At 34.8% G+C, this 24,018-nt stretch overlaps 2 protein-coding genes across 4 annotated transcripts; one reads left to right on the top strand and one right to left on the bottom strand.

Annotated features, from left to right (window-relative positions):
• Window positions 1–1,176: 1,176 nt before the first annotated feature.
• On the bottom strand, window positions 1,177–3,293 carry LOC111994276 (uncharacterized). Of its 2 annotated transcripts, XM_024026148.2 has the most exons (4): window positions 2,928–3,291; window positions 2,209–2,391; window positions 1,792–2,033; window positions 1,177–1,575 (listed from the first exon to the last, which is right to left on the bottom strand). In XM_024026148.2, the coding sequence occupies exons 1-4, from the start codon at window positions 3,207–3,209 to the stop codon at window positions 1,326–1,328; spliced, it is 957 nt and encodes a 318-aa protein (XP_023881916.1). In that variant the 5' UTR covers window positions 3,210–3,291; the 3' UTR covers window positions 1,177–1,325. The 2 variants fall into 2 exon arrangements, with proteins under 2 accessions (XP_023881916.1, XP_065616287.1); XM_065760215.1 differs by lacking the exon at window positions 2,209–2,391 and having other exon boundaries at window positions 2,928–3,293.
• A 3,439-nt stretch (window positions 3,294–6,732) lies between these two features.
• LOC112038957 (uncharacterized) lies at window positions 6,733–23,543 on the top strand. Of its 2 annotated transcripts, XM_065760202.1 has the most exons (20): window positions 6,733–6,932; window positions 7,137–7,197; window positions 7,890–7,926; window positions 15,896–16,026; window positions 16,160–16,252; window positions 16,410–16,488; window positions 16,576–16,635; window positions 16,714–16,773; window positions 16,861–16,994; window positions 17,829–17,968; window positions 19,282–19,332; window positions 19,427–19,509; window positions 19,596–19,650; window positions 19,734–19,848; window positions 20,415–20,949; window positions 21,033–21,246; window positions 21,387–21,457; window positions 22,007–22,175; window positions 22,277–22,406; window positions 22,629–23,543. In XM_065760202.1, exons 1-20 carry the CDS (start codon window positions 6,822–6,824, stop codon window positions 23,315–23,317), a joined length of 3,018 nt encoding a protein of 1,005 aa, XP_065616274.1. In that variant the 5' UTR covers window positions 6,733–6,821; the 3' UTR covers window positions 23,318–23,543. The 2 variants fall into 2 exon arrangements, with proteins under 2 accessions (XP_065616274.1, XP_065616275.1); XM_065760203.1 differs by lacking the exons at window positions 6,733–6,932; window positions 7,137–7,197; window positions 7,890–7,926 and adding an exon at window positions 13,370–13,437.
• Window positions 23,544–24,018: the final 475 nt, after the last annotated feature.

The following is a 24,018-nucleotide window of genomic DNA, read 5'->3' as shown; positions in this document are numbered from 1 at the left end:
GGGATATAGAAACCGGCTGCGGATGCTATACCTTTGCTTGGTGCAAAAATTACTTTTTGGGAAAAAAAATGAGACCATTGAGTCAAATGAAATCCTATCAATTTATTAATAATGTGATAATTTGGAAATGTCTCATTAAATAGTTTCATATAATTTTCCAAGAAAACAAGTAAGGGGAAGAAAACTGGTCTGCTGAGACGCATTGAAGGCCACTTACACTTTCATGGTTATTTAGTTACTCATTTATAATGCAAGTATTCACATATATTATTGATCATTGATGGCCAACCTTGAATTCATATATTAAAGAAAGAAATGTATGAGACTGAACACGAAATTAAAATAGGCCAAATAAATTAAAACCCATTTCCATTACTGGTGCAGTAAATATGAACTCTTTAAGAAATGATGGCCATCACTGGTGTAATAAACTTTCATGGTTATTTAGCATGTAAATTGTGGGCAATATGCCAATTTTACTCTCTCCTACAATAGTATAATAGGTATTTATTCGGTTAATTTTTCACTCACACTCACTGGTGGTGTATGAAAGATGAATTCTATAAGAAATCATGGAAATCACTAATTAGCAACTACATTTAGCTCTTGGCTTTCTCAAAAAAAAAAAAAAAACATTTAGGTTTAGCTCTTGGCATATCCTTTCAATTTAATGATATTTCTCTTTTTGGCTTCTCATGCATAATTTATCATATTCATGGTGTATTCATTAACCAATCACCAATTTTCAAAGCCAACTGTTGGCTTCTTTTGTGCCATGAAAATTCAATCCACGTACACATGGGCCCAAAATCCAGAAATATTAAATATCAGTATGGGCTTTTTATAGCCTCAGTGAATATTTTTGTTCAAATCACCATAACACTTTTTTCAAAGGAATTTATTTTATTTTAAAAGTACGTATTATATACAATTATAAAAGTAGAGATTTGTTGGATGTCTTATAAATAATCATAATACCTAGATTCCAGACAATGCTGGAAAATACAGAAAAGATATCAAATTTGGACACTCATAGCAGCTAGGTGGTAAGCACATCTATTAGTATATAGTTACATACTTCACTGTAATTTGCCAACCTCCAATGAGTAATTATCACAACACAATTTTTGTGCATAGAGCTAGCCATTAGTCACAAAAAATTGCAGGCCTTTACCGTTAAAAATGGAGTCATTAGCACATATAATATAGGAACAAAACACAGTACATGTCAACACATTCACCAAGTCCCAACCTTAACAAAAAATAGTATCACTATGTTTTACTTAAGATTTTCCTCAGTTTGTGACATACAAATAAATTATTGATTAAGCAAGAGACTTTTCATTGAAAAAGGATAGGATTTCATTAGTAACTTGTTCAGCTTTCTCCTGCTGGATATAATGGTGCCCATCAATGATGACCACTTTAAGGTTAGGCACAAGGGTTTTAAATTCCTCTCCCTCTACATAATCCTTGGTCCCAAATGAATGAAATCCCACATCCTTGTCCCCAACTATAAATTTTGTTGGAACTGTGATTTTGGCTCTCTGCCATGGTCCAAGAAGCTCCCAGTTCCTACATACATTTATGGCCCATAAGATTGATATACAATGGTGTATTTTTATTTTGTTAACGAATGAATTCAGATAGAATAGAATGATAAAAAAGAATACATATGACCCACCATGATTAATCAGTTGAGAATTCATAACCGATTCCAAAATTTTAGTACTAAGACTTGGTTATTGTTGTTGTTATGTGATTTGAACCTAGGATTGAATATGAACTTACAAGTCCATGGCGCGGTAGTAGTTTAAGGCCCCAGTGAAACCTGATTTTTGGAACTTGTTAGCACAAAGTTGAAGCTCTTCCTCAGTAATCCATGGAGGCAAAGAAGATGGGGTTTCAAGAAAATCTATGATCTCAACACCAGGAGGAGCCACTAGAAGTTCTGGACCATTGACCAATAAAAATTTCTTCAACACAGTTAAACAGTCATATGTAGAAAATGATTTTTCTGCTCTTCCTAGCTCCTGCAATATTGTAAAAGCCAACAATTTTACATTATACTTTATATTGCACCGCTCGCTCCAAAAGCTTAAACTGATAAAAAAAAGTGATTTAATCACGTAACTATTATTCTAACATCGCTAATAGAATTGATTTTTTTTCCGTACATAATGAAAAACAGTTCTTGGCATTTTTTACCTGAAATTGAGAAACATAGAATCCTTCTCCAAATATTTTGGAGAAGAACTCAGTAGGTTTAAATTTGATTGAGCGTGGCTGGTATGGGATCCCTAAGTTAACAAGTGCTTTGACTCTATCTGGTCTGAAGAGGCAAAGGTACCATGCAATTGTTGCACCCCAGTCATGCCCCACTACAAATGCCTGTTCAAGAACACAATTTTTAAATGCAAAATGTAAATATTTCTAACACCAGTGAAGAAATTGAATGTATGTAAAAATAAAATAGTAAAGAATGTATGTATGCAAAATGTAAATAGCTTTCATGTTCTCAACACAAAATGGGGGACAATTTATGTTTTTAACTATTCCAACTCTTTGTTTTGGTAGAGCGTTGTTTTAGGTTTTTAGCCAAGGTAGGCAGGAGTTAGGAAATAAAGTTATTATGGCCAAACAAAACTTGGCCACACACAATTAATTCGTTTCATGATACCCTTCCAACTATATCAAAATTTACTTCATTTCACTTGAAATAGAGAGAATTCTTGTTTGATTAGGCATTGGACTTATGGCCCTGTGACATCTATCCCCCTTTTTGTAGGATATAGTTTCGAGTTAAATAACATTATTTACACTTCGGAAAAAAAAAAAAAACTACCAAAATTTGTACAATTTTCTGTATTGAATTCAATATGTGCATCAAAATGCCAAGGACATTTTGGCAATGTTAGGGAAAGTACCTTTTCTTCTCCAAGCTGGTCCAAAAGGCCAATTAAGTCCCCAACAAGATGGAAAGCTGTGTATGAGGCTGGGTCCAGGGGACAATCTGAGTCACCATAGCCTCTCATGTCTGGTGCAACCACATGGTAACCATGTTCAGCCAAGTGGTTTATCTGGTAAGTCCATGAAGACCACAGCTCAGGAAAGCCATGAATAAGTAGAACAAGAGGGCCTTGACCTTTCTCTGCTATGTGCATCCAAATTCCATTAGTTTGCAGCCTTTGATGCTTAATGTCACTCATGGTTTCTTCCTCTTTTGTTTTTCCACTAGTTTCATTTGATTGTTTAAATTCTTATCTCATTACTGTGGGAGATGAATTTTCAATATTGGTGACTTAGACTTAGTTCATTGGAATAGTCAATCACGTCTGTCTTTTTTTATAAGTAATTGGATAGATTCAGTTAGGAACTTGTCACATCATGTACCTAAATATATTTTGTGGGGTTGGGATAAATTCTTTAAATTAAGCAGTTAGTAGCTCAGAAAAATAAAATCTCTTATACTAAACTGAAAGTTATTCAATTTCTCTTAACAAAGTTGTACTACTTATTGATCAGGTTATTTTTTATTCAATTTCTCTTAACAAAGTTGTACTACTTACTGGCCAGGTTATTTTTGTTTGACTGGCCTACCTTTTGTCCATTCAACAAAGCTTAAGCTGATTGAAAATAAAGTGAAATTTGTCATCTAATCAGTTTTTTTTTAACATATACAAGCACATGAATTCAATGAGTCTCTATAGTGAAATTTGCTTCATTATTTCTTCAACTATATATTGCATTGAGAAGCCTACTATTCAAATTCCAAGAGTGAAACCAAGATAAAGTGTGTTTAACTATAATGAAGTTGATTCTAGTTTGGCTTAGACCTCTAGATTCAACAGCAAAGAATGAGTTTTTTTTTTAACATATACTAAGGACATGAATTCAAAAAGTCTCCATAGTGAAATTTGCTTCATTATTTCTTCAACAATATTGCATTGAGAAGCCTACTATTCAAATTCCAATAGTGAAACCAAGATAAAGTTGTGTTTAACTATGATGAAGATGATTCTAGTTTGGCTTAGACCTCTAGATTCAACAGCAAAGAATGAGTTGTATTTTTAACATATACTAAGGACATGAATTCAAAGAGTTTCCATGGTGAAATTTGCTTCATTATTTTCTACAACAATATTGCATTGAAAAGCCTACTATTCAAATTCCAAGAGTGAAACCAAGATAAATTTGTGTTTAGCTATAATGAAGATGATTCTAGTTTGGCTTAGACCTCTAGATTCAAAAGCAAAGAATGAGTTTTTTTTTTTTTTTTTTTTAAACATATACTAAGGACATGAATTCAAAAAGTCTCCATAGTGAAATTTGCTTCATTATTTCTTCAACAATATTGCATTGAGAAGCCTACTGTTCAAATTCCAATAGTGAAACCAAGATAAAGTTGTGTTTAACTATGATGAAGATGATTCTAGTTTGGCTTAGACCTCTAGATTCAACAGCAAAGAATGATTTGTATTTTTAACATATACTAAGGACATGAATTCAAAGAGTTTCCATGGTGAAATTTGCTTCATTATTTCTTCAACTATATTGCATTGAGAAGCCTATTATTCAAATTACAAGAGTGAAACCAAGATAAAGTATGTTTAATTATAATGAAGTTTATTCTAGTTTGGCTTAGACCTCTAGATTCAACATTAAAGAATGAGTCGTTTTTTTAACATATACTAAGGACATGAATTCAAAGAGTTTCCATGGTGAAATTTGCTTCATTATTTTCTACAACAATATTGCATTGAAAAGCCTACTATTCAAATTCCAAGAGTGAAACCAAGATAAAGTTGTGTTTAGCTATAATGAAGATGATTCTAGTTTGGCTTACTAGACCTCTAGTTTCAACAGCAAAGAATGAGTTGTATTTATCATTCATTGCAAAGAGAAGTGGTCCATGTTTAGCAGTACAGACAACACGATGCCTAGAGATTGTCATTATTAATTGCACCGATTATATCATGATCAATTGGATTGTGGGTACAGACTATATAGATGATCAATTGATCATTGAAATATTCATGATATATAGAAACCATTCTGTTCAGGACTATTTGTAACAAACCTTCAATGCCCTTAAATCCAACTCATTTAAACACCCATCAAGCAATGGCATGTGATAGGCTCATAGGCTGTATAGATTTTAAGACATTGCTAGGTCCCTTTTTTGGCACATTTTCAAAAGTTTGAAATGGTCCTTAACAACATTTTGTTGCATGAGTATTAATTGGCAATTATTCAGAAAGCACTTTTTGTCTAATAATGAGGTCCAATAGAAATTGGGCCACAGGTAACCAAACTTCAAAAGTAAAAATGGAAGCTCCCTTTTTTGGAAAAGAATTCAATTCACGTCATTTGCTGCTGAAGGGTGGAGGTGAAGGTGAAGGTTTAATTTTCCATGCACTTTTTAAAATTTTATTTTAATGGATAAGTAGATAGTAGGAAAGGAAAAGGTGGAGTTCAAATCATATATATGAGGCATCAAAAGATGCCATTAGTTACCATCGCCCACTGGTCTATTTAAGCCTCTCTTTTTTTATTTAAAAAAAATATATAATTCAATAGTTAAGAGATGGGGGATTTGATCATAAGAAGTCTCATTTGGAAAATACTAAGAGGTGTTAACCAAATGATTTCTAAGGCTCTTGACTTGAACCTCATTTTTCAAGCATCTAAAGTTGTACATGATGTCATGCTATTTAAAACCAATAATCATTCTTTATATATAGTTGAATGAGGTTTAAAATGAAGTGGTAATGTGCATCTTTCAATGAATGAAAAATCAAATCTTAATGATAAAAGGGATCCACTTACTTTTAAAAGCATATGAAGAGAATCTAATTTATTTTTGAGATTTAGTATTTCAAGAATTTAACAATGTACAATGGCACCATATTATTTAAAATTAGTTATCATTAATTGTTTTGATGAGAAGAGAATTTTAAATTCCGTAGCATCGTTATTCCATCATATTCATGAGAAATTAATCTTTATGAAATTTTTTTCCTCCAAACTGATTTAAAGAGTCTCTTTTAACCTATTATGTGGTGAGTCATAAAACCATTCATATGTATTTGTTAAACAAATCACATGATTTATTAAATAGGTTATATGACTAAATGAGTAAAAGTACATATGAATAATTCTATTAATTGCCATACAATGAGTGAGTGAGAGGAGTTTTCCTATAAATAAGTTTATTGCCAATATACCCATAAGTCTAGTAACTTTTATTTCATGCACACAGTATATGCATTATCTCTTCCACATGCTATGCTATGAGAGAGATGATTAGATAGGGTATATGTTAGATAGACAAGATATATTCTTCAAGTATACCCATAAGCCTAGTAACTAATGATAGTTTTTTATTATCAGACCATGACACCAATTGGTTTTTTAGTGTAGGTGAGAATTGAATCCTAGAATTTTATTCAATCATTAGAGGCTTTATTTAACTGAACCCACTACCTTCTCAAAGTTTAGGGAACAAGGAATGAGTGGGGATTTAAAATGTTGTAGAACCTTATTAAGCCCAATGGGCCTTCAGTGGACTCAAAAAATATAACGACAAAGGGAAGCAAAACCCAAATATAACCCCCAAAATTTTAGGGCTCTTTTGTCCAAGTCAGGCCCAAAGATTCTAAATTCTCAGCCCAAGCCCATCCCCATCCCAAACCCCTAGTTCTCACACTGGACCGATTCTTTCACATCATAAACCCTTCAAATAAACAAAACAAGCACCGTGAATTCTCTCAGCCCTGAAAAATTTTCTGATTCGCAGCCAAAAACACACACACAGAAAGATGGGAAGGAAAGCGAAATCGAAAGAGGGAAACGAAAATAGAGCCAAAACCGAGCATTCACCTTCCACTGTTTTTGTCTCCAACTTGCCCTACTCTTTCACGAATTCTCAGGTAAAATAATTTCCGAGAAAAACAAAATGAAAACCGGAAAAGGAAAAATTAGTAAAAAGTTTCTGAATCTTTGTGTTTTTGAGCTGTTTTGGATTATGAAATCTGAAATACAACTTCCTAAAGAAACTGATTAGGAAAGTCAAACAGTGTCTTAGTTAGTAAATTTTTGTATTTTATTTTTTTTTCGTTTATTTGATAATTCAGCTTGAGGAGACTTTCAGCGATGTAGGGCCGGTGAGGCGGTGCTTCATGGTTACGCAGAAGGGTAAGTGAAGTTTGAATGATTATTTGTAATGTGGAAAACTATGAAAATGAAATTAGGCATTGGTGTGTGATTCATTGGCTAGTTTGTATTGTTAGAATGTGAAAAATGTGTTAGAATATGTGAGTAATGGAGGCGGGAACAATAGGTCGATAATAAATTAGTGAGAGAAGCTTCGGCAGCTGATTGTTGAAGTCTTTTAGTTCATATAAGTACTTAGAATGTGTATATATATGATCAAGTTACGTCTAGTGTAACTCTTTATGAATGTGTGTTGATGTTTTCATTATTCTTAACATAGACGCCAAATTTCGTTGTAATTGGATGTTATTTACTATTCGAGTAGTAAACTTGTGTTTTGTGTGTAATTTTAAAATTTAAAAAAGAAAAAAAGCTTGAAATTTAAGCATTTTTATAGATGAGATAGTTTTTGATCTTTGATTATCTTGTAATATTGCAAACATCGAGGTTAAAAGGAGAAAATGTAATCCAATTGTGGCTTAAATAATAATATAACCCCATATGTGTGTGTGTGTGTGTGTGTAGGAGATTGATGTGCTATAGGCTTTTAATTCTACTTATTTTGTGGTCTATTTGCATATGGGCGTCATGTTGTTTGGATTCCGTAGTAGGTTTAGTAATTTAATCCGACTAAGCTAATTTCTATATCTCTGGTTTTGTTTAAATGTTTGCAGGGTCAACTGAGCACCGTGGTTTTGGTTTTGTTCAATTGTAAGTTAACTGCAAGTTTTTTGCCTATTAAGCATCTCTCTCTCTCTCCCCCATTTTTTACATTTGGCCAGTTGTGTTACTAGGTATCTCTAGAACTCAATAATTAGGGATTGATGCATTTTATGACACACCCTTATCGTTTTCTTAAAAAAATTGGTAATAAACTTATAATATGCTTGTACCTATCCAAAAAAAAAACTTATAATATGCTTGTATCTGGACTAGATGTTGTTCTTTACAAGGGTCTCACTTATTATGATTATTTTTTTGGCATAAATTTTTTAAATGATTACATTTTGTCTACATTTATTGGGTTATTTTTTAGCTTTTTTGTACTCTTTTTTTGTATTTTTTTTTAATGCTTGTGCATTTATTTATTTTAATCAGTAAGAAAAAAACTTTATTAAAAAAACTAAGTATAATGCAAGGCATGAGTACACAGGGAGTGTACTACTTCGGGCCTGAAAAATCAATGAAAAGAATATAGATTCAAGAATTCAACTAAAGGGGAAAAGGTAAAACCACTTCACACTGACATCCAATCATACAGAGAATTCAAAAGAAAACGTTTCAAATCTTGGATGGAGTGTTCCTTATCCTCAAAGATATGTTGATTCCTCTCCCTCTATAGTCCACATTAGGCGCAACGGTATAATCCTCCAAATTTCTGCAGCGCAACCATGCCTAATGCCCCTTCTCCAGCAGGCCAGCGCCTCATCCACTTGTTTAGGAGTCACCCAAGAAACCTCAAAGAGGCATAACATAAGTGATCATAAGCTACTCGCATAGTGACAGTGAAGGAGCTAGTGATCCACCGATTCCTCACTGTTCTTACCCAAGCAGTGCCAATTAACAATACAGAAATTTCTATTCTTCAAATTATCCAATGTAAGGAACTAAGGATCTTTACTTTAGCTGCAGTCCATGTGAAATAAGCTACCCTAGTTGGGGTTCCTGCCTTCCAAATATTTTTCCAAGGGAAAGACTCCTCACTGCCTGAAGTGAGGACTTTATGATAAGATTTAACAGCAAAACAGCCACTCTTCTCAGGAACCCAAACCAACTTATCTTCCACATTAGGATCAAAACTATGAGACTATAAAATAAAAGAAAACCTGTAGACTTCCCAACCCCCATCATGTAGTGGCCTTGAAAAAGTCACATCCCATACAATGTCCTCATTATTCCAAAGCATAAGATCCATGACATAAGTCTTTTTGCATAACGCAATTTGAAACAAACCTCAAAATGCTTCTTTAAGGGGGACCTTTCCACTGGCACGGACAAGGACATGGACACAGACACGGTTACGGGTACAAGTACAATACGGCAATAGAAGCAGTTTTACAAAAATTATAACATGATAGGCAGACAAGACACCATTATGACATGGGTACAACATGAGTAAAACACCCCAAATGAAATGTCTGTGCTTCTTAGCCTCTTCACACCAAACATCAAACCAAAACTGGGTACGACAACCATTCCCAGCCACTATCCGAATGGAATGAGAGAATCATTCCCACCCACTTGGTATATATTTCCATAAAGACACTCTGAGGACTGATGGGCATACCTGACACCCAATCCCCTTTGTCACAGCCATATATAATAGCTATAACCCTACTCCATAGTGACTCCCTTGCCAACGCAAAACGCCAAAGCCATTTACCCAATAAAGCAATATTAAATTGAACAAGGCTGTGAAAACCCAAACCACCAGCCTGAAATTGGCTGACAGTCTTCCAATTCACCAAATGATGTTTGACTTCATTGCCTAATCCCTCCCACAGAAAGTGTCTTTGCTGCTTTTCAAAACAATTGGCAGTACTAGCTTGCATTGCGAATAAGGATAGGAAATACATTGGTAGGCTTGAAAGGGTGCTTGTAATAAGAGTGATCCTCCCTCCCATAGAGAGATAAAGTTTCTTCCACCTTGCCAATCTTTTCTCCATCTTTTCTAAATTTGAATCCCAAATAGCCTTGGATTTGAATCTAGCTCCCAGTGGTAGTCTCAAATATTTCATGGGCAATGCAGAAACTTTGCAGTCCAAAATTGCTGCTAAACTGTCAATGTGTGGGTCTTCTCCAATTGGGACCATCTCTGTTTTACTTATATTAATCTTCAACCCAGAAACAACTTCAAAACACAGCAAGACACACTTCAAATAACCAAACTGCTTAGATTCAGGAGAAATTATAGAGTCCTCTGGTAAACCACATCACTTGTCTACCGTTCCACTAAAAAACTTCCATTTGTTTAAAATTGCTGAGTCAGTAATTAATTTTTGTTTTAAAAATTTTTCTAGCTAACAATTTTAAACAAGTGGCAGTTTTTTAGTGGAATGGTGGACACATCACTTGTCCACCATGTGGATCTTATAATTTCTCCAGATTCAGGGCCACAAAAAATAAGAGTGTGCATTTATCTTTAACACACATTTTGCATTCATTTGCAGTGCTGTTACTGAAGATGCAAACCGTTCTATTGAGCTGAAGAATGGTTCATCTGTTGGAGGTCGGAAAATTGCAGTCAAGCATGCTATGCATCGAGCTCCCCTTGAACAGCGTCGATCAAAGCAAGGCCAAGGTTTTTTTATGCCTCACATTCAGATTTTAAACATACTGTGCTCTTGTTATATTGTTTACTTGCTCCAAATACGATGCAACAAATTAACATTATTGCTAAACTTTTGGTCCAATATCTTTAATTCTTAATTCAGTGGTTCAGTCGGATGATAATGCCAAGTCAAAAAGTGAAAAGGATGATAATGCTTCTGGGGCAGAAAAGCCTGCTTCAAACTTGGAGGAAACAGGTTACCAATTTTTATTAACCAATAAATTATGTACTTGTTTTCATTTCCTGTCCAAAATTTTATTTTATAATATTTTATCACTTCAATTATGTTATTTTATCTTCATCTTGTTATTTAATTTCTTATATTCTAAGGGAAGCTTTTGAACAAAATGCAGAGAAACCCGTGGAAGCCAGAAAAGCAGGAACACTTTCTAGTAATCTGGCAAATAAAGAGGGTTCTTCAGAAAAGAAAAGGTACTTAATCTTCCATTTCTAGTCTATATTTTCCCCATCTCTTGTTTGGAAAACTTTGTAATATACTATGTTTGTTGTGTTCTGAAGGGCTGCGAGGATACTTTCTAGTAATCTGGCAAATAAAGAGGGTTCTTCGGAAAAGCAAAAGTACCTAATCTTCCATTTCTAGTCTATATTTTTCCCTTCTCTTGTTTGAAAAACTTTGTAATATGTTGTGTTCTGAAGGGCTGCGAGGACACTTTCTAGTAATCTGGCAAACAAAGAGGGTTCTTCGGAAAAGCAAAAGTACTTAATCTTCCATTTCTAGTCTATATTCTCCCCTTCTCTTGTTTGAATTACTTTGAAATATACTATGTTTGTTGTGTTCTGAAGGGTTGCTAGGACTGTCATATTTGGTGGTCTTCTTGATGCTGATATGGCGGAAGATGTTCACAGAAGAGCCAGAGAGGTTGGCAGTGTTCTTAGTGTAACTTATCCTCTTCCAAAAGAAGAGCTTGAACAACATGGTATGGGAAATTTTTCCAATTTGTTATTTATTCAGTGAAATAATGAATTCATTTTCTTGCTTATTTTTTAGGCATGGGTTAAAATAATTGGATCCACATTGGGTTTCTTAGAATATAATGTATAACTGTATACATCTAATGTAGGATGTACTATGCTATTTTCATTGTAATTTATTGGTTCTGCATTCCCATAATACTTTAAAAAGCTGCAACAAGGAACTTATGAAGGGCTAGAAGGGTTATCCAAGTGACTGCATTTTCCACGTCTTTGCTTTAAGTCAATTACAAAGTACGGAATATAAGAGGTTTAACTTGATTTGCAACTGAATCAAAATGCAGCTGGTTTTCTACTTATTTTTTTAAAAATGCAGTCATGCTTCTACAGATTCTTTCCTGGGATCATTCAGAGGTGTGTCATTGAAAAAGCAATAACATCTGTTCTTTAGCTATTGAAAGAACATGGAGTTAAATTTTCCAGCTTTGATGACTTTCAATGACAACATGTGCACTTGCATTTGAAGTAATCACTCCTCATATGCATCACTGGAATATATGTTTGCCATTTTATTTTATTTAGATTACTGACATAATTTTTGTCATTGGTTCTGATCATTACCCATTTTGTTTAGTCCAAAATTTATTCAATTTCTATTTTACATCTTTTCTGATAAAATTAATTTTATACATGCATGGTTGATTACATAGGCCTTATTTGAAAGGCCAAACAATTTTTTCCCCAGTTGAATGTTCCAAGCAAACAAAATCTTGTAATTGAACTTTGAATTTGTCGGTTTTAGATGTTGAATTGGTTAAGACATGTGACATTTTTCCAGGTCTTGTGCAAGATGGATGCAAAATGGATGCTTCAGCTGTGCTTTATACTAGTGTTAAATCAGCAAATGCTTCTGTTGCTATGCTCCACCAGAAAAAGATAAAAGGGGGAGTTGTTTGGGCACGTCAGCTGGGTGGGGAGGTAAAGTAGCTTACTAGAATTCTGATGCTGCTTAGATGATGCAAATGAAATGTTTCTCATTGTGATAACTGATTAAAGTAATTCAATTGGTTTATATTTTAATTATTAGGCTCATGGTTTGAATAGGAGTTAGTAAGATGAGTCTGGTTTGTTGTATATTATTGAGGTATATGTTGGAGAAAGATGGGAGCTGGACATACACTTTCTCAAAAGTTACTTCTGAAATCTTGTTACTATAAAGCCAACTTAACTGACGGGAGGCCTTAGGTGTAACTTTTAAGAATCAAGATGCTCTTATTTGAAGTGAGACTTAAAAGAAGCATGGAGGTTTTTGAAAGTTGTGCATTTGTGCCTTCAATTAATCACCTGGCATAAACGTGGTTCAGAAGGGTTGTGGACAAAGTGGAGGAAGCGGTGGGATGATTTTCTGTTTCTTGTAAATTAAAAAAGGGTAAATTATAACTTACCCACCTGTAGTTTGACTGTAATTTAAGTTGCCTACCTGTGGTTTGAAATCCCATGATGCAAGTGTTCCGCTGGATTCTTTTTGATCTTGTATTTTTATGTTTTTTGTGTTTTTGGAGGAGAGAGACATAAAAGTTGAGCAAAATTACATATGTATTTAAAATTAAAAAAAAAAAAAAAGCTTGAAATTTAAGCATTTTTATAGATGAGATAGTTTTTGATCTTTGATTATCTTGTAATATTGCAAACATCGAGGTTAAAAGGAGAAAATGTAATCCAATTGTGGCTTAAATAATAATATAACCCCATATGTGTGTGTGTGTGTGTAGGAGATTGATGTGCTATAGGCTTTTAATTCTACTTATTTTGTGGTCTATTTGCATATGGGCGTCATGTTGTTTGGATTCCGTAGTAGGTTTAGTAATTTAATCCGACTAAGCTAATTTCTATATCTCTGGTTTTGTTTAAATGTTTGCAGGGTCAACTGAGCACCGTGGTTTTGGTTTTGTTCAATTGTAAGTTAACTGCAAGGTTTTTGCCTATTAAGCATCTCTCTCTCTCTCCCCCATTTTTTACATTTGGCCAGTTGTGTTACTAGGTATCTCTAGAACTCAATAATTAGGGATTGATGCATTTTATGACACACCCTTATCATTTTCTTAAAAAAATTGGCAATAAACTTATAATATGCTTGTACCTATCCAAAAAAAAAACTTATAATATGCTTGTATCTGGACTAGATGTTGTTCTTTACAAGGGTCTCACTTATTATGATTATTTTTTTGGCATAAATTTTTTAAATGATTACATTTTGTCTACATTTATTGGGTTATTTTTTAGCTTTTTTGTACTCTTTTTTTGTATTTTTTTTAATGCTTGTGCATTTATTTATTTTAATCAGTAAGAAAAAAAATTTATTAAAAAAACTAAGTATAATGCAAGGCATGAGTACACAGGGAGTGTACTACTTCGGGCCTGAAAAATCAATGAAAAGAACATAGATTCAAGAATTCAACTAAAGGGGAAAAGGTTAAACCACTTCACACTGACATCCAATCATACAGAGAATTCAAAAGAAAACGTTTCAAATCTTGGATGGAGTGTTCCTTATCCTCAAAGATATGTTGATTCCTCTCCCTCTATAGTCCACATTAGGCGCAACGGTATAATCCTCCAAATTTCTGCAGCGCAACCATGCCTAATGCCCCTTCTCCAGCAGGCCAGCGCCTCATCCACTTGTTTAGGAGTCACCCAAGAAACCTCAAAGAGGCATAACATAAGTGATCATAAGCTACTCGCATAGTGACAGTGAAGGAGCTAGTGATCCACCGATTCCTCACTGTTCTTACCCAAGCAGTGCCAATTAACAATACAGAAATTTCTATTCTTCAAATTATCCAATGTAAGGAACTAAGGATCTTTACTTTAGCTGCAGTCCATGTGAAATAAGCTACCCTAGTTGGGGTTCCTGCCTTCCAAATATTTTTCCAAGGGAAAGACTCCTCACTGCCTGAAGTGAGGACTTTATGATAAGATTTAACAGCAAAACAGCCACTCTTCTCAGGAACCCAAACCAACTTATCTTCCACATTAGGATCAAAACTATGAGACTATAAAATAAAAGAAAACCTGTAGACTTCCCAACCCCCATCATGTAGTGGCCTTGAAAAAGTCACATCCCATACAATGTCCTCATTATTCCAAAGCATAAGATCCATGACATAAGTCTTTTTGCATAACGCAATTTGAAACAAACCTCAAAATGCTTCTTTAAGGGGGACCTTTCCACTGGCACGGACAAGGACATGGACACAGACACGGTTACGGGTACAAGTACAATACGGCAATAGAAGCAGTTTTACAAAAATTATAACATGATAGGCAGACAAGACACCATTATGACATGGGTACAACATGAGTAAAACACCCCAAATGAAATGTCTGTGCTTCTTAGCCTCTTCACACCAAACATCAAACCAAAACTGGGTACGACAACCATTCCCAGCCACTATCCGAATGGAATGAGAGAATCATTCCCACCCACTTGGTATATATTTCCATAAAGACACTCTGAGGACTGATGGGCATACCTGACACCCAATCCCCTTTGTCACAGCCATATATAATAGCTATAACCCTACTCCATAGTGACTCCCTTGCCAACGCAAAACGCCAAAGCCATTTACCCAATAAAGCAATATTAAATTGAACAAGGCTGTGAAAACCCAAACCACCAGCCTGAAATTGGCTGACAGTCTTCCAATTCACCAAATGATGTTTGACTTCATTGCCTAATCCCTCCCACAGAAAGTGTCTTTGCTGCTTTTCAAAACAATTGGCAGTACTAGCTTGCATTGCGAATAAGGATAGGAAATACATTGGTAGGCTTGAAAGGGTGCTTGTAATAAGGGTGATCCTCCCTCCCATAGAGAGATAAAGTTTCTTCCACCTTGCCAATCTTTTCTCCATCTTTTCTAAATTTGAATCCCAAATAGCCTTGGATTTGAATCTAGCTCCCAGTGGTAGTCTCAAATATTTCATGGGCAATGCAGAAACTTTGCAGTCCAAAATTGCTGCTAAACTGTCAATGTGTGGGTCTTCTCCAATTGGGACCATCTCTGTTTTACTTATATTAATCTTCAACCCAGAAACAACTTCAAAACACAGCAAGACACACTTCAAATAACCAAACTGCTTAGATTCAGGAGAAATTATAGAGTCCTCTGGTAAACCACATCACTTGTCTACCGTTCCACTAAAAAACTTCCATTTGTTTAAAATTGCTGAGTCAGTAATTAATTTTTGTTTTAAAAATTTTTCTAGCTAACAATTTTAAACAAGTGGCAGTTTTTTAGTGGAATGGTGGACACATCACTTGTCCACCATGTGGATCTTATAATTTCTCCAGATTCAGGGCCACAAAAAATAAGAGTGTGCATTTATCTTTAACACACATTTTGCATTCATTTGCAGTGCTGTTACTGAAGATGCGAACCGTTCTATTGAGCTGAAGAATGGTTCATCTGTTGGAGGTCGGAAAATTGCAGTCAAGCATGCTATGCATCGAGCTCCCCTTGAACAGCGTCGATCAAAGCAAGGCCAAGGTTTTTTTATGCCTCACATTCAGATTTTAAACATACTGTGCTCTTGTTATATTGTTTACTTGCTCCAAATACGATGCAACAAATTAACATTATTGCTAAACTTTTGGTCCAATATCTTTAATTCTTAATTCAGTGGTTCAGTCGGATGATAATGCCAAGTCAAAAAGTGAAAAGGATGATAATGCTTCTGGGGCAGAAAAGCCTGCTTCAAACTTGGAGGAAACAGGTTACCAATTTTTATTAACCAATAAATTATGTACTTGTTTTCATTTCCTGTCCAAAATTTTATTTTATAATATTTTATCACTTCAATTATGTTATTTTATCTTCATCTTGTTATTTAATTTCTTATATTCTAAGGGAAGCTTTTGAACAAAATGCAGAGAAACCTGTGGAAGCCAGAAAAGCAGGAACACTTTCTAGTAATCTGGCAAATAAAGAGGGTTCTTCAGAAAAGAAAAGGTACTTAATCTTCCATTTCTAGTCTATATTTTCCCCATCTCTTGTTTGGAAAACTTTGTAATATACTATGTTTGTTGTGTTCTGAAGGGCTGCGAGGATACTTTCTAGTAATCTGGCAAATAAAGAGGGTTCTTCGGAAAAGCAAAAGTACCTAATCTTCCATTTCTAGTCTATATTTTTCCCTTCTCTTGTTTGAAAAACTTTGTAATATGTTGTGTTCTGAAGGGCTGCGAGGACACTTTCTAGTAATCTGGCAAACAAAGAGGGTTCTTCGGAAAAGCAAAAGTACTTAATCTTCCATTTCTAGTCTATATTCTCCCCTTCTCTTGTTTGAATTACTTTGAAATATACTATGTTTGTTGTGTTCTGAAGGGTTGCTAGGACTGTCATATTTGGTGGTCTTCTTGATGCTGATATGGCGGAAGATGTTCACAGAAGAGCCAGAGAGGTTGGCAGTGTTATTAGTGTAACTTATCCTCTTCCAAAAGAAGAGCTTGAACAACATGGTATGGGAAATTTTTCCAATTTGTTATTTATTCAGTGAAATAATGAATTCATTTTCTTGCTTATTTTTTAGGCATGGGTTAAAATAATTGGATCCACATTGGGTTTCTTAGAATATACTGTATAACTGTATACATCTAATGTAGGATGTACTATGCAATTTTCATTGTAATTTATTGGTTCTGCATTCCCATAATACTTTAAAAAGCTGCAACAAGGAACTTATGAAGGGCTAGAAGGTTTATCCAAGTGACTGCATTTTCCACGTCTTTGCTTTAAGTCAATTACAAAGTACGGAATATAAGAGGTTTAACTTGATTTGCAACTGAATCAAAATGCAGCTGGTTTTCTACTTATTTTTAAAAAAATGCAGTCATGCTTCTACAGATTCTTTCCTGGGATCATTCAGAGGTGTGTCATTGAAAAAGCAATAACATCTGTTCTTTAGCTACTGAAAGAACATGGAGTTAAATTTTCCAGCTTTGATGACTTTCAATGACAACATGTGCACTTGCATTTGAAGTAATCACTCCTCATATGCATCACTGGAATATATGTTTGCCATTTTATTTTATTTAGATTACTGACATAATTTTTGTCATTGGTTCTGATCATTACCCATTTTGTTTAGTCCAAAATTTATTCAATTTCTATTTTACATCTTTTCTGATAAAATTAATTTTATACATGCATGGTTGATTACATAGGCCTTATTTGAAAGGCCAAACAATTTTTTCCCCAGTTGAATGTTCCAAGCAAACAAAAATCTTGTAATTGAACTTTGAATTTGTCGGTTTTAGATGTTGAATTGGTTAAGACATGTGACATTTTTCCAGGTCTTGTGCAAGATGGATGCAAAATGGATGCTTCAGCTGTGCTTTATACTAGTGTTAAATCAGCAAATGCTTCTGTTGCTATGCTCCACCAGAAAAAGATAAAAGGGGGAGTTGTTTGGGCACGTCAGCTGGGTGGGGAGGTAAAGTAGCTTACTAGAATTCTGATGCTGCTTAGATGATGCAAATGAAATGTTTCTCATTGTGATAACTGATTAAAGTAATTCAATTGGTTTATATTTCAATTATTAGGCTCATGGTTTGAATAGAAGTTAGTAAGATGAGTCTGGTTTGTTGTATATTATTGAGGTATATGTTGGAGAAAGATGGGAGCTGGACATACACTTTCTCAAAAGTTACTTCTGAAATCTTGTTACTATAAAGCCAACTTAACTGACGGGAGGCCTTAGGTGTAACTTTTAAGAATCAAGATGCTCTTATTTGAAGTGAGACTTAAAAGAAGCATGGAGGTTTTTGAAAGTTGTGCATTTGTGCCTTCAATTAATCACCTGGCATAAACGTGGTTCAGAAGGGTTGTGGACAAAGTGGAGGAAGCGGTGGGATGATTTTCTGTTTCTTGTAAATTAAAAAAGGGTAAATTATAACTTACCCACCTGTAGTTTGACTGTAATTTAAGTTGCCTACCTGTGGTTTGAAATCCCATGATGCAAGTGTTCCGCTGGATTCTTTTTGATCTTGTATTTTTATGTTTTTTGTGTTTTTGGAGGAGAGAGACATAAAAGTTGAGCAAAATTACATATGTAGCCATGTTTTTAATGGAAGTGGGTTATAGAACTCTAATTGAGCTAACCTCAGGTGGGTAAAATGTCAAATTTTAAACTATAGGCAGACAACTTAAATTTCAACAACAGGTGGGTAAGTTGTAATTTGCCCATTAAAAAATGTGGTAGATTAGCTTGAATGGATGTTTACTGGAGTTTATTCTGACAGAGATAAATGGTTTTTATGGGTTGAGCTGTCTGGTTTGAGCAGCTGGTGGAATATTCCATTGTATGTGGGAAGTGATTTTAATGTGGTCAGTTTCCTTCTAAATGCTCTGCCTCTAAAATATTTTACTCTGGCTATTCACAAGTTCTTAGACTTTATTTCAGAGCAAGGCTCGATTGATCTACCTTTGGAAGGAAGGAATTTCTCTTGGGACCTAGTACATTTGTGCCTTCAGTTAAGCTCACTTGGCATAAATGTTTTGGGTGTGTGTTTGGGTTGTTGTACTCAAATTTGTGGGTATTCTCATCTAAAACATAAAAACATGAGTTACCCAATGGGGAAGTATTGCTTGTAGGTATACTTATCTTACAAGACAAATCTGGGGTTGATGTTTCCCTTTGTTGGTTAATCATGATGTCGTGATTGTCATTATCATCATTAGTTTCACTCTAAGTATCTATTTATCTATTGAAGATTCATTCTAAGATGATGTACGTTTATTGGCCAGGGTTCCAAGACTCAGAAATGGAAGCTTATTATTAGAAATCTTCCTTTCAAGGTCTGATCTAATTGAATCATCCATTTCACTTTTTTTTTTTCCTGTGTTGGAAGGGCTTTCGGTTTCTAAACCAATTCTCTTAACATCAATGTAGGCCAAAGTGGATCAGATAAAGCATGTTTTTTCACCAGCAGGGTTTGTCTGGGATGCTTTTATTCCATGTAATCCTGATACAGGGTAAATACTCTCATTTTCCAAATTTGTCCTCATATGTTGATGAAATATCATTTGTTTTCTCATCATACCATGTTTTCCGTTTGCAGATTGTCGAAAGGTTTTGCATTTGTCAAATTCACATGCAAAAAGGATGCCGAAAATGTATTGTTTGTATTCATAAAGAGATTGAAGCCTTGTGGGTCCTGGATTGATATATTTTACAGTTTTTTATGCTTCTTTTTCAGGCCATTCAGAAGTTCAATGGGCAAATGTTTGACAAAAGACCCATAGCTGTTGACTGGGCTGTTCCAAAGAAATTATATAACAGTGGTGCTAATGCCGTTCTTGCTACAGAAGATGGTAAATAAAATTCTGCTTTCTTTTGAGGACACTCTTTTTTTTGGTTACTTATAGTCCTTGTTCTTCTTTATTTTTGGGTAAATATCTCAATATTAAAAATTAATTATTATTTTGGCATAAGTAGAGCATTAAGAGTATAATTTTGTTTGGTGTGGGCATGGACTGTAGCTACACGTTTGGTTGGCTTCCAATGTGATATTAGTAGGAGGTTGGTAATCCTATACAGATGAGATCGGAAGCAATTATTTAGCCATGTTTAAGTTTTTCTGTTATGATGTTTCTCTATCTTCCATAGAAGTATATTGGATGGGGATTCACTTTTGTACAAAATAGCAATTTTTGATCGTCATATTCTGCATGTTTGTCAGCTTGTATTGTAGATCTAGTCTGGGAAAGAAATAAATGCACTCTTCATACTATGATCTGTGTCCTCTTTCTCCACTCTTGAAAGCAAACTGTACTTGGTATTTAGATCTTTTTTGGTTTAAATCCTTTATTTCTTTGGTTGTTAAATTAAAGGATGATAGCTACACATCTTAATGAAGCAATTGCTGTTGATTTCATAGGACAACAAGATGGAAAAGACGTGCAAGGTGATAGTAGCAGTGAGGATTTGGAGGGGGAGGAGGAAAATATTGGTAAAGAATCCCAGCAGACTGATGACATTGATAGTGCTTCAGATGACTTAAATATAACAGAGAAAGAAGACGTCCCTGTGGAAATTGATTTTAACAAGGAAGCAGATATCGCAAGAAAGGTTCTTAATAACTTGATCACACCCTCTGTTAAAGGAACTCTTCCTTCTCCAGTTGACGATTCAATGCTTCCCAAGGGAAATGAGGAGCTAAATTCTGATGAAACCGTTGGTGCAGCAAATAATTTACTTAATGAATCTGGAAAAGTATCAGGTGTTACTGAGCCTGGAAACTCCAGCAAAAGCATGGCATCAAATCTAAAACAGACAGAAGGAGAAGAGGATTTGCAGAGAACAATTTTTATAAACAACCTTCCTTTTGACATCAATAACGAAGAAGTGAAACAACGTTTTTCTGGATTTGGGGAAGTACAATCCTTTTTTCCAGTCCTCCATCATGTTACCAAGTATGTTTTTTTTTTAAAGATATGCTTCTGAACTTCCCATCTGTCACTGCAGTTCTGTTTTAATCTCCTTGTACTTGTGGCAGGCGCCCAAAAGGAACTGGTTTTCTCAAGTTCAAAACAATAGATGCAGCTACTGCTGCAGTTACAGCTGCAAATGTAGCATCTGGTTTGGGAATTTCTTTAAAAGGTAGGCAATTGACAGTTTTGAAGGCATTAGATAAAAAATCAGCTCATGATAAGGAAGTGGACAAGGCCAACAAAGAGGTTCTGGACCCCCGTAACCTTTACCTGGCAGAGGTTAGTTTACTTAATTCTCTCTTCCGCTCTTTATCAAAAGTTTCAAGTTTATGTTGCGTTTTTAAATCTGCAGTAGTATATTTGTGAAAGAAGATTTATCTCCTGTGTGGGTGAATATTTTTTTCCCAAATTTTTAATAGGAAGGTCATATTGAGGAGGGAACTCCGGCTGCAGAAGGAGTTTCAGCTAGTGACTTGTTGAAACGCAAAATGTGAGTATTTCATACATGATGTAAGGTTATATTTTTTCCCTGCTGGATTGGATCATGTAAATTTGAAATGCAAGATGAGAACAATTCTTCCCTTATTGGTAGCGTGCATGGTTAACATGTATTTTTATAGATGATGTTTGGATGATGCTTTTGTTGGTCATTGTGGCGAGCATTTTTATTCTAGTTGAGTTTCTTTATAAAAAAAAAAAAAAGAATAAAAAAAAAAAGAAAAAGAAAGAAAAAAGAGATGAAATTATCTGAAGTTTATTTTTTTTATTTTTAATCTTCTCTCATTTTTATGTTTATTTATTTACATTAAAGCTCAAAGTAAAAAAAGAAAGAAGTTTATCTCTGGAGATGACCCTTGAGGGCTCCTAAGAAAGTGGTATTAGCTTGAATCAAACTATATCTTACCTGTAGTTTTGTATTTATGATGGCTGCTGACAAGCTTCTCATATTCAAATGTTGAAATTTTGTGTTGTTTCCGTAAAATTTTGCGTTCCTTTGTCATAGATTCTAAAATTTTGTTTTGTTTGGGGAACACTTCAGGTTGAAGAGGGAAAAGAAGACTAAGCTTAAATCTCCAAATTTTCATATTTCAAAGACTAGGCTTATTATGTATAATATACCAAAGTCAATGACCGAAAAAAAACTTAAAAAGCTTTGCATTGATGCGGTTACCTCCCGAGCTACAAAGCAAACCCCAGTGATTAAACAGGTGGGCTACATCTATAACTATTTAGAGTTGTTTAGTGTTTGCATGTAACTTTGTGAATACTTCTAATATATTTTTTCTTGTAATTAATATTGTACATGCAGATAAAGTTCTTGAAGGATGTGAAGAAAGGAAAGGTTGTTACAAAAAACCATTCTCGTGGCGTTGCTTTTGTTGAGTTTACAGAGCATCAGCATGCACTTGTGGCCCTCAGAGTTCTTAACAATAATCCTGGTAACAATATTTTCTTAATAAATCACTATCATGTATTCTCCTATGATGATATTAAGATTGGCAGCAAGTCCATTATAACTGAAATAGTTCTTTCATTTTTAGTGTGACTATCTGTAATTATGAGGTTGATCTACTGCTGTAAGAGGTTGAATGTGTTGGTTTATTTTTCTGCTTTGATTTTTATTCTATTCTAATTTAATTTAATTCTTTGGCTAATTGTAGAAACTTTTGGTCCGGAATATCGGCCAATTGTGGAGTTCGCTCTTAATAATATTCAGACACTAAAGCTACGGAACGCTAAGATACATGCTCAGCAGCATGGTATCCGTGATGATCAAAACAATGTGCAGCAAGGTGATGATGCACATCCGGACAAACAGAACTCCAAGAAAAGGAAATCCAGAGGTGATGATGGATCAGTGAAGGATTCAGTATCTAACAAAGAGGAAAATAATGTATTCAATAGAGCTGCCACTGAAGGACGCCGATCTGCGAAGAAGCAAAAAGGCAATCCTGCAAGTGCAAAAGCGAAAGAGTTTTCATCTAAAGAAAAACCAGAGGGCTCCAAATGGAAGTCCAAAAATCAACAAGATGGCAGGAATCATGATAGTGGAAGATCACTCAATAGAAAAATGACAGATAGTGATGCCCACAAATCAAAATCTTCAGAGGACACAGTTGTGCAACTGAAAAAGAGGAAGCTGCAGGACCAAACAGAACAGCAGAAGAAAAACAGAGATTTGAAGGACAGGAGGAGGTCAAAAAAGACTAAAGCCCCATTGGGGAAAGACGAAAAAGATAAGCTTGACATGCTAATTGAGCAATATAGATCCAAGTACTCACAGAAGAGATCTCAGAAAAGTGATGATGAAAAGCAAGGTTCTAGACAGCTTAGAAAATGGTTCCAATGATAACTATCTATTTGCAGGTTTTGTCAAATTTTGTGATACACTAATTCTATATAGAAATTTGATGCAATTGTTATAAATTTTGACAACTGTGGGGAACTTAAAGAGTCTTGAATCCTACGATCTGTTGTATCTATACACTAACTCTGCTCCAATTTCATAATGGTCCGAGAGCTGAAAAAATTGGTCCCAGAGTCCAATAGATGCATTTGACACGCCGATTACTCCCTGTGGATGTCGTGTCTCGCTAATTAGATTAGTTAGACATCTGATTCTCAATCTTTTGCTTTCAATTCTCATGAATATGTGGCTCTATGGAAGCCATCTACAATGCAGCACTGGATAAAAGTTGTTTCCTGCTTGCATTTTACCACCTCAGCGTGAGCTTCCTCTGCTAAACTAGAACAAACCTTTGAAAAAAAAAAAAAAAATTTTGAAACTAGTTACGGAAAAAGTTGTAAGCATCACTCATTTTCTGCTATGACTTCAACAGACCATTTGATTATCACAGTCATTACTCATGCCTAACGACTGCAAGAATAGCCATTTTAGCATCAAATGGAAGCTACAACCAAGGTCTATTACTCTACTGCATTTGGGCCTATTCCTATCTCCATCCCCTTCTTGTTGGGTGATGAAGGAGTCTTAAGTAGGCATGTGCCTTTGTTCTCTTGTTTTGTTTCTTTAATAAAATCTGCTTAGCC

This window comes from Quercus suber, unplaced genomic scaffold (assembly GCF_002906115.3).
Source record: "Quercus suber isolate HL8 unplaced genomic scaffold, Cork oak 2.0 scaffold_357, whole genome shotgun sequence".
Taxonomy (NCBI): domain Eukaryota; kingdom Viridiplantae; phylum Streptophyta; class Magnoliopsida; order Fagales; family Fagaceae; genus Quercus; species Quercus suber.
Note: the sequence above shows the minus strand (reverse complement) of the source record. Positions and strands in the feature narration are given on the sequence as shown.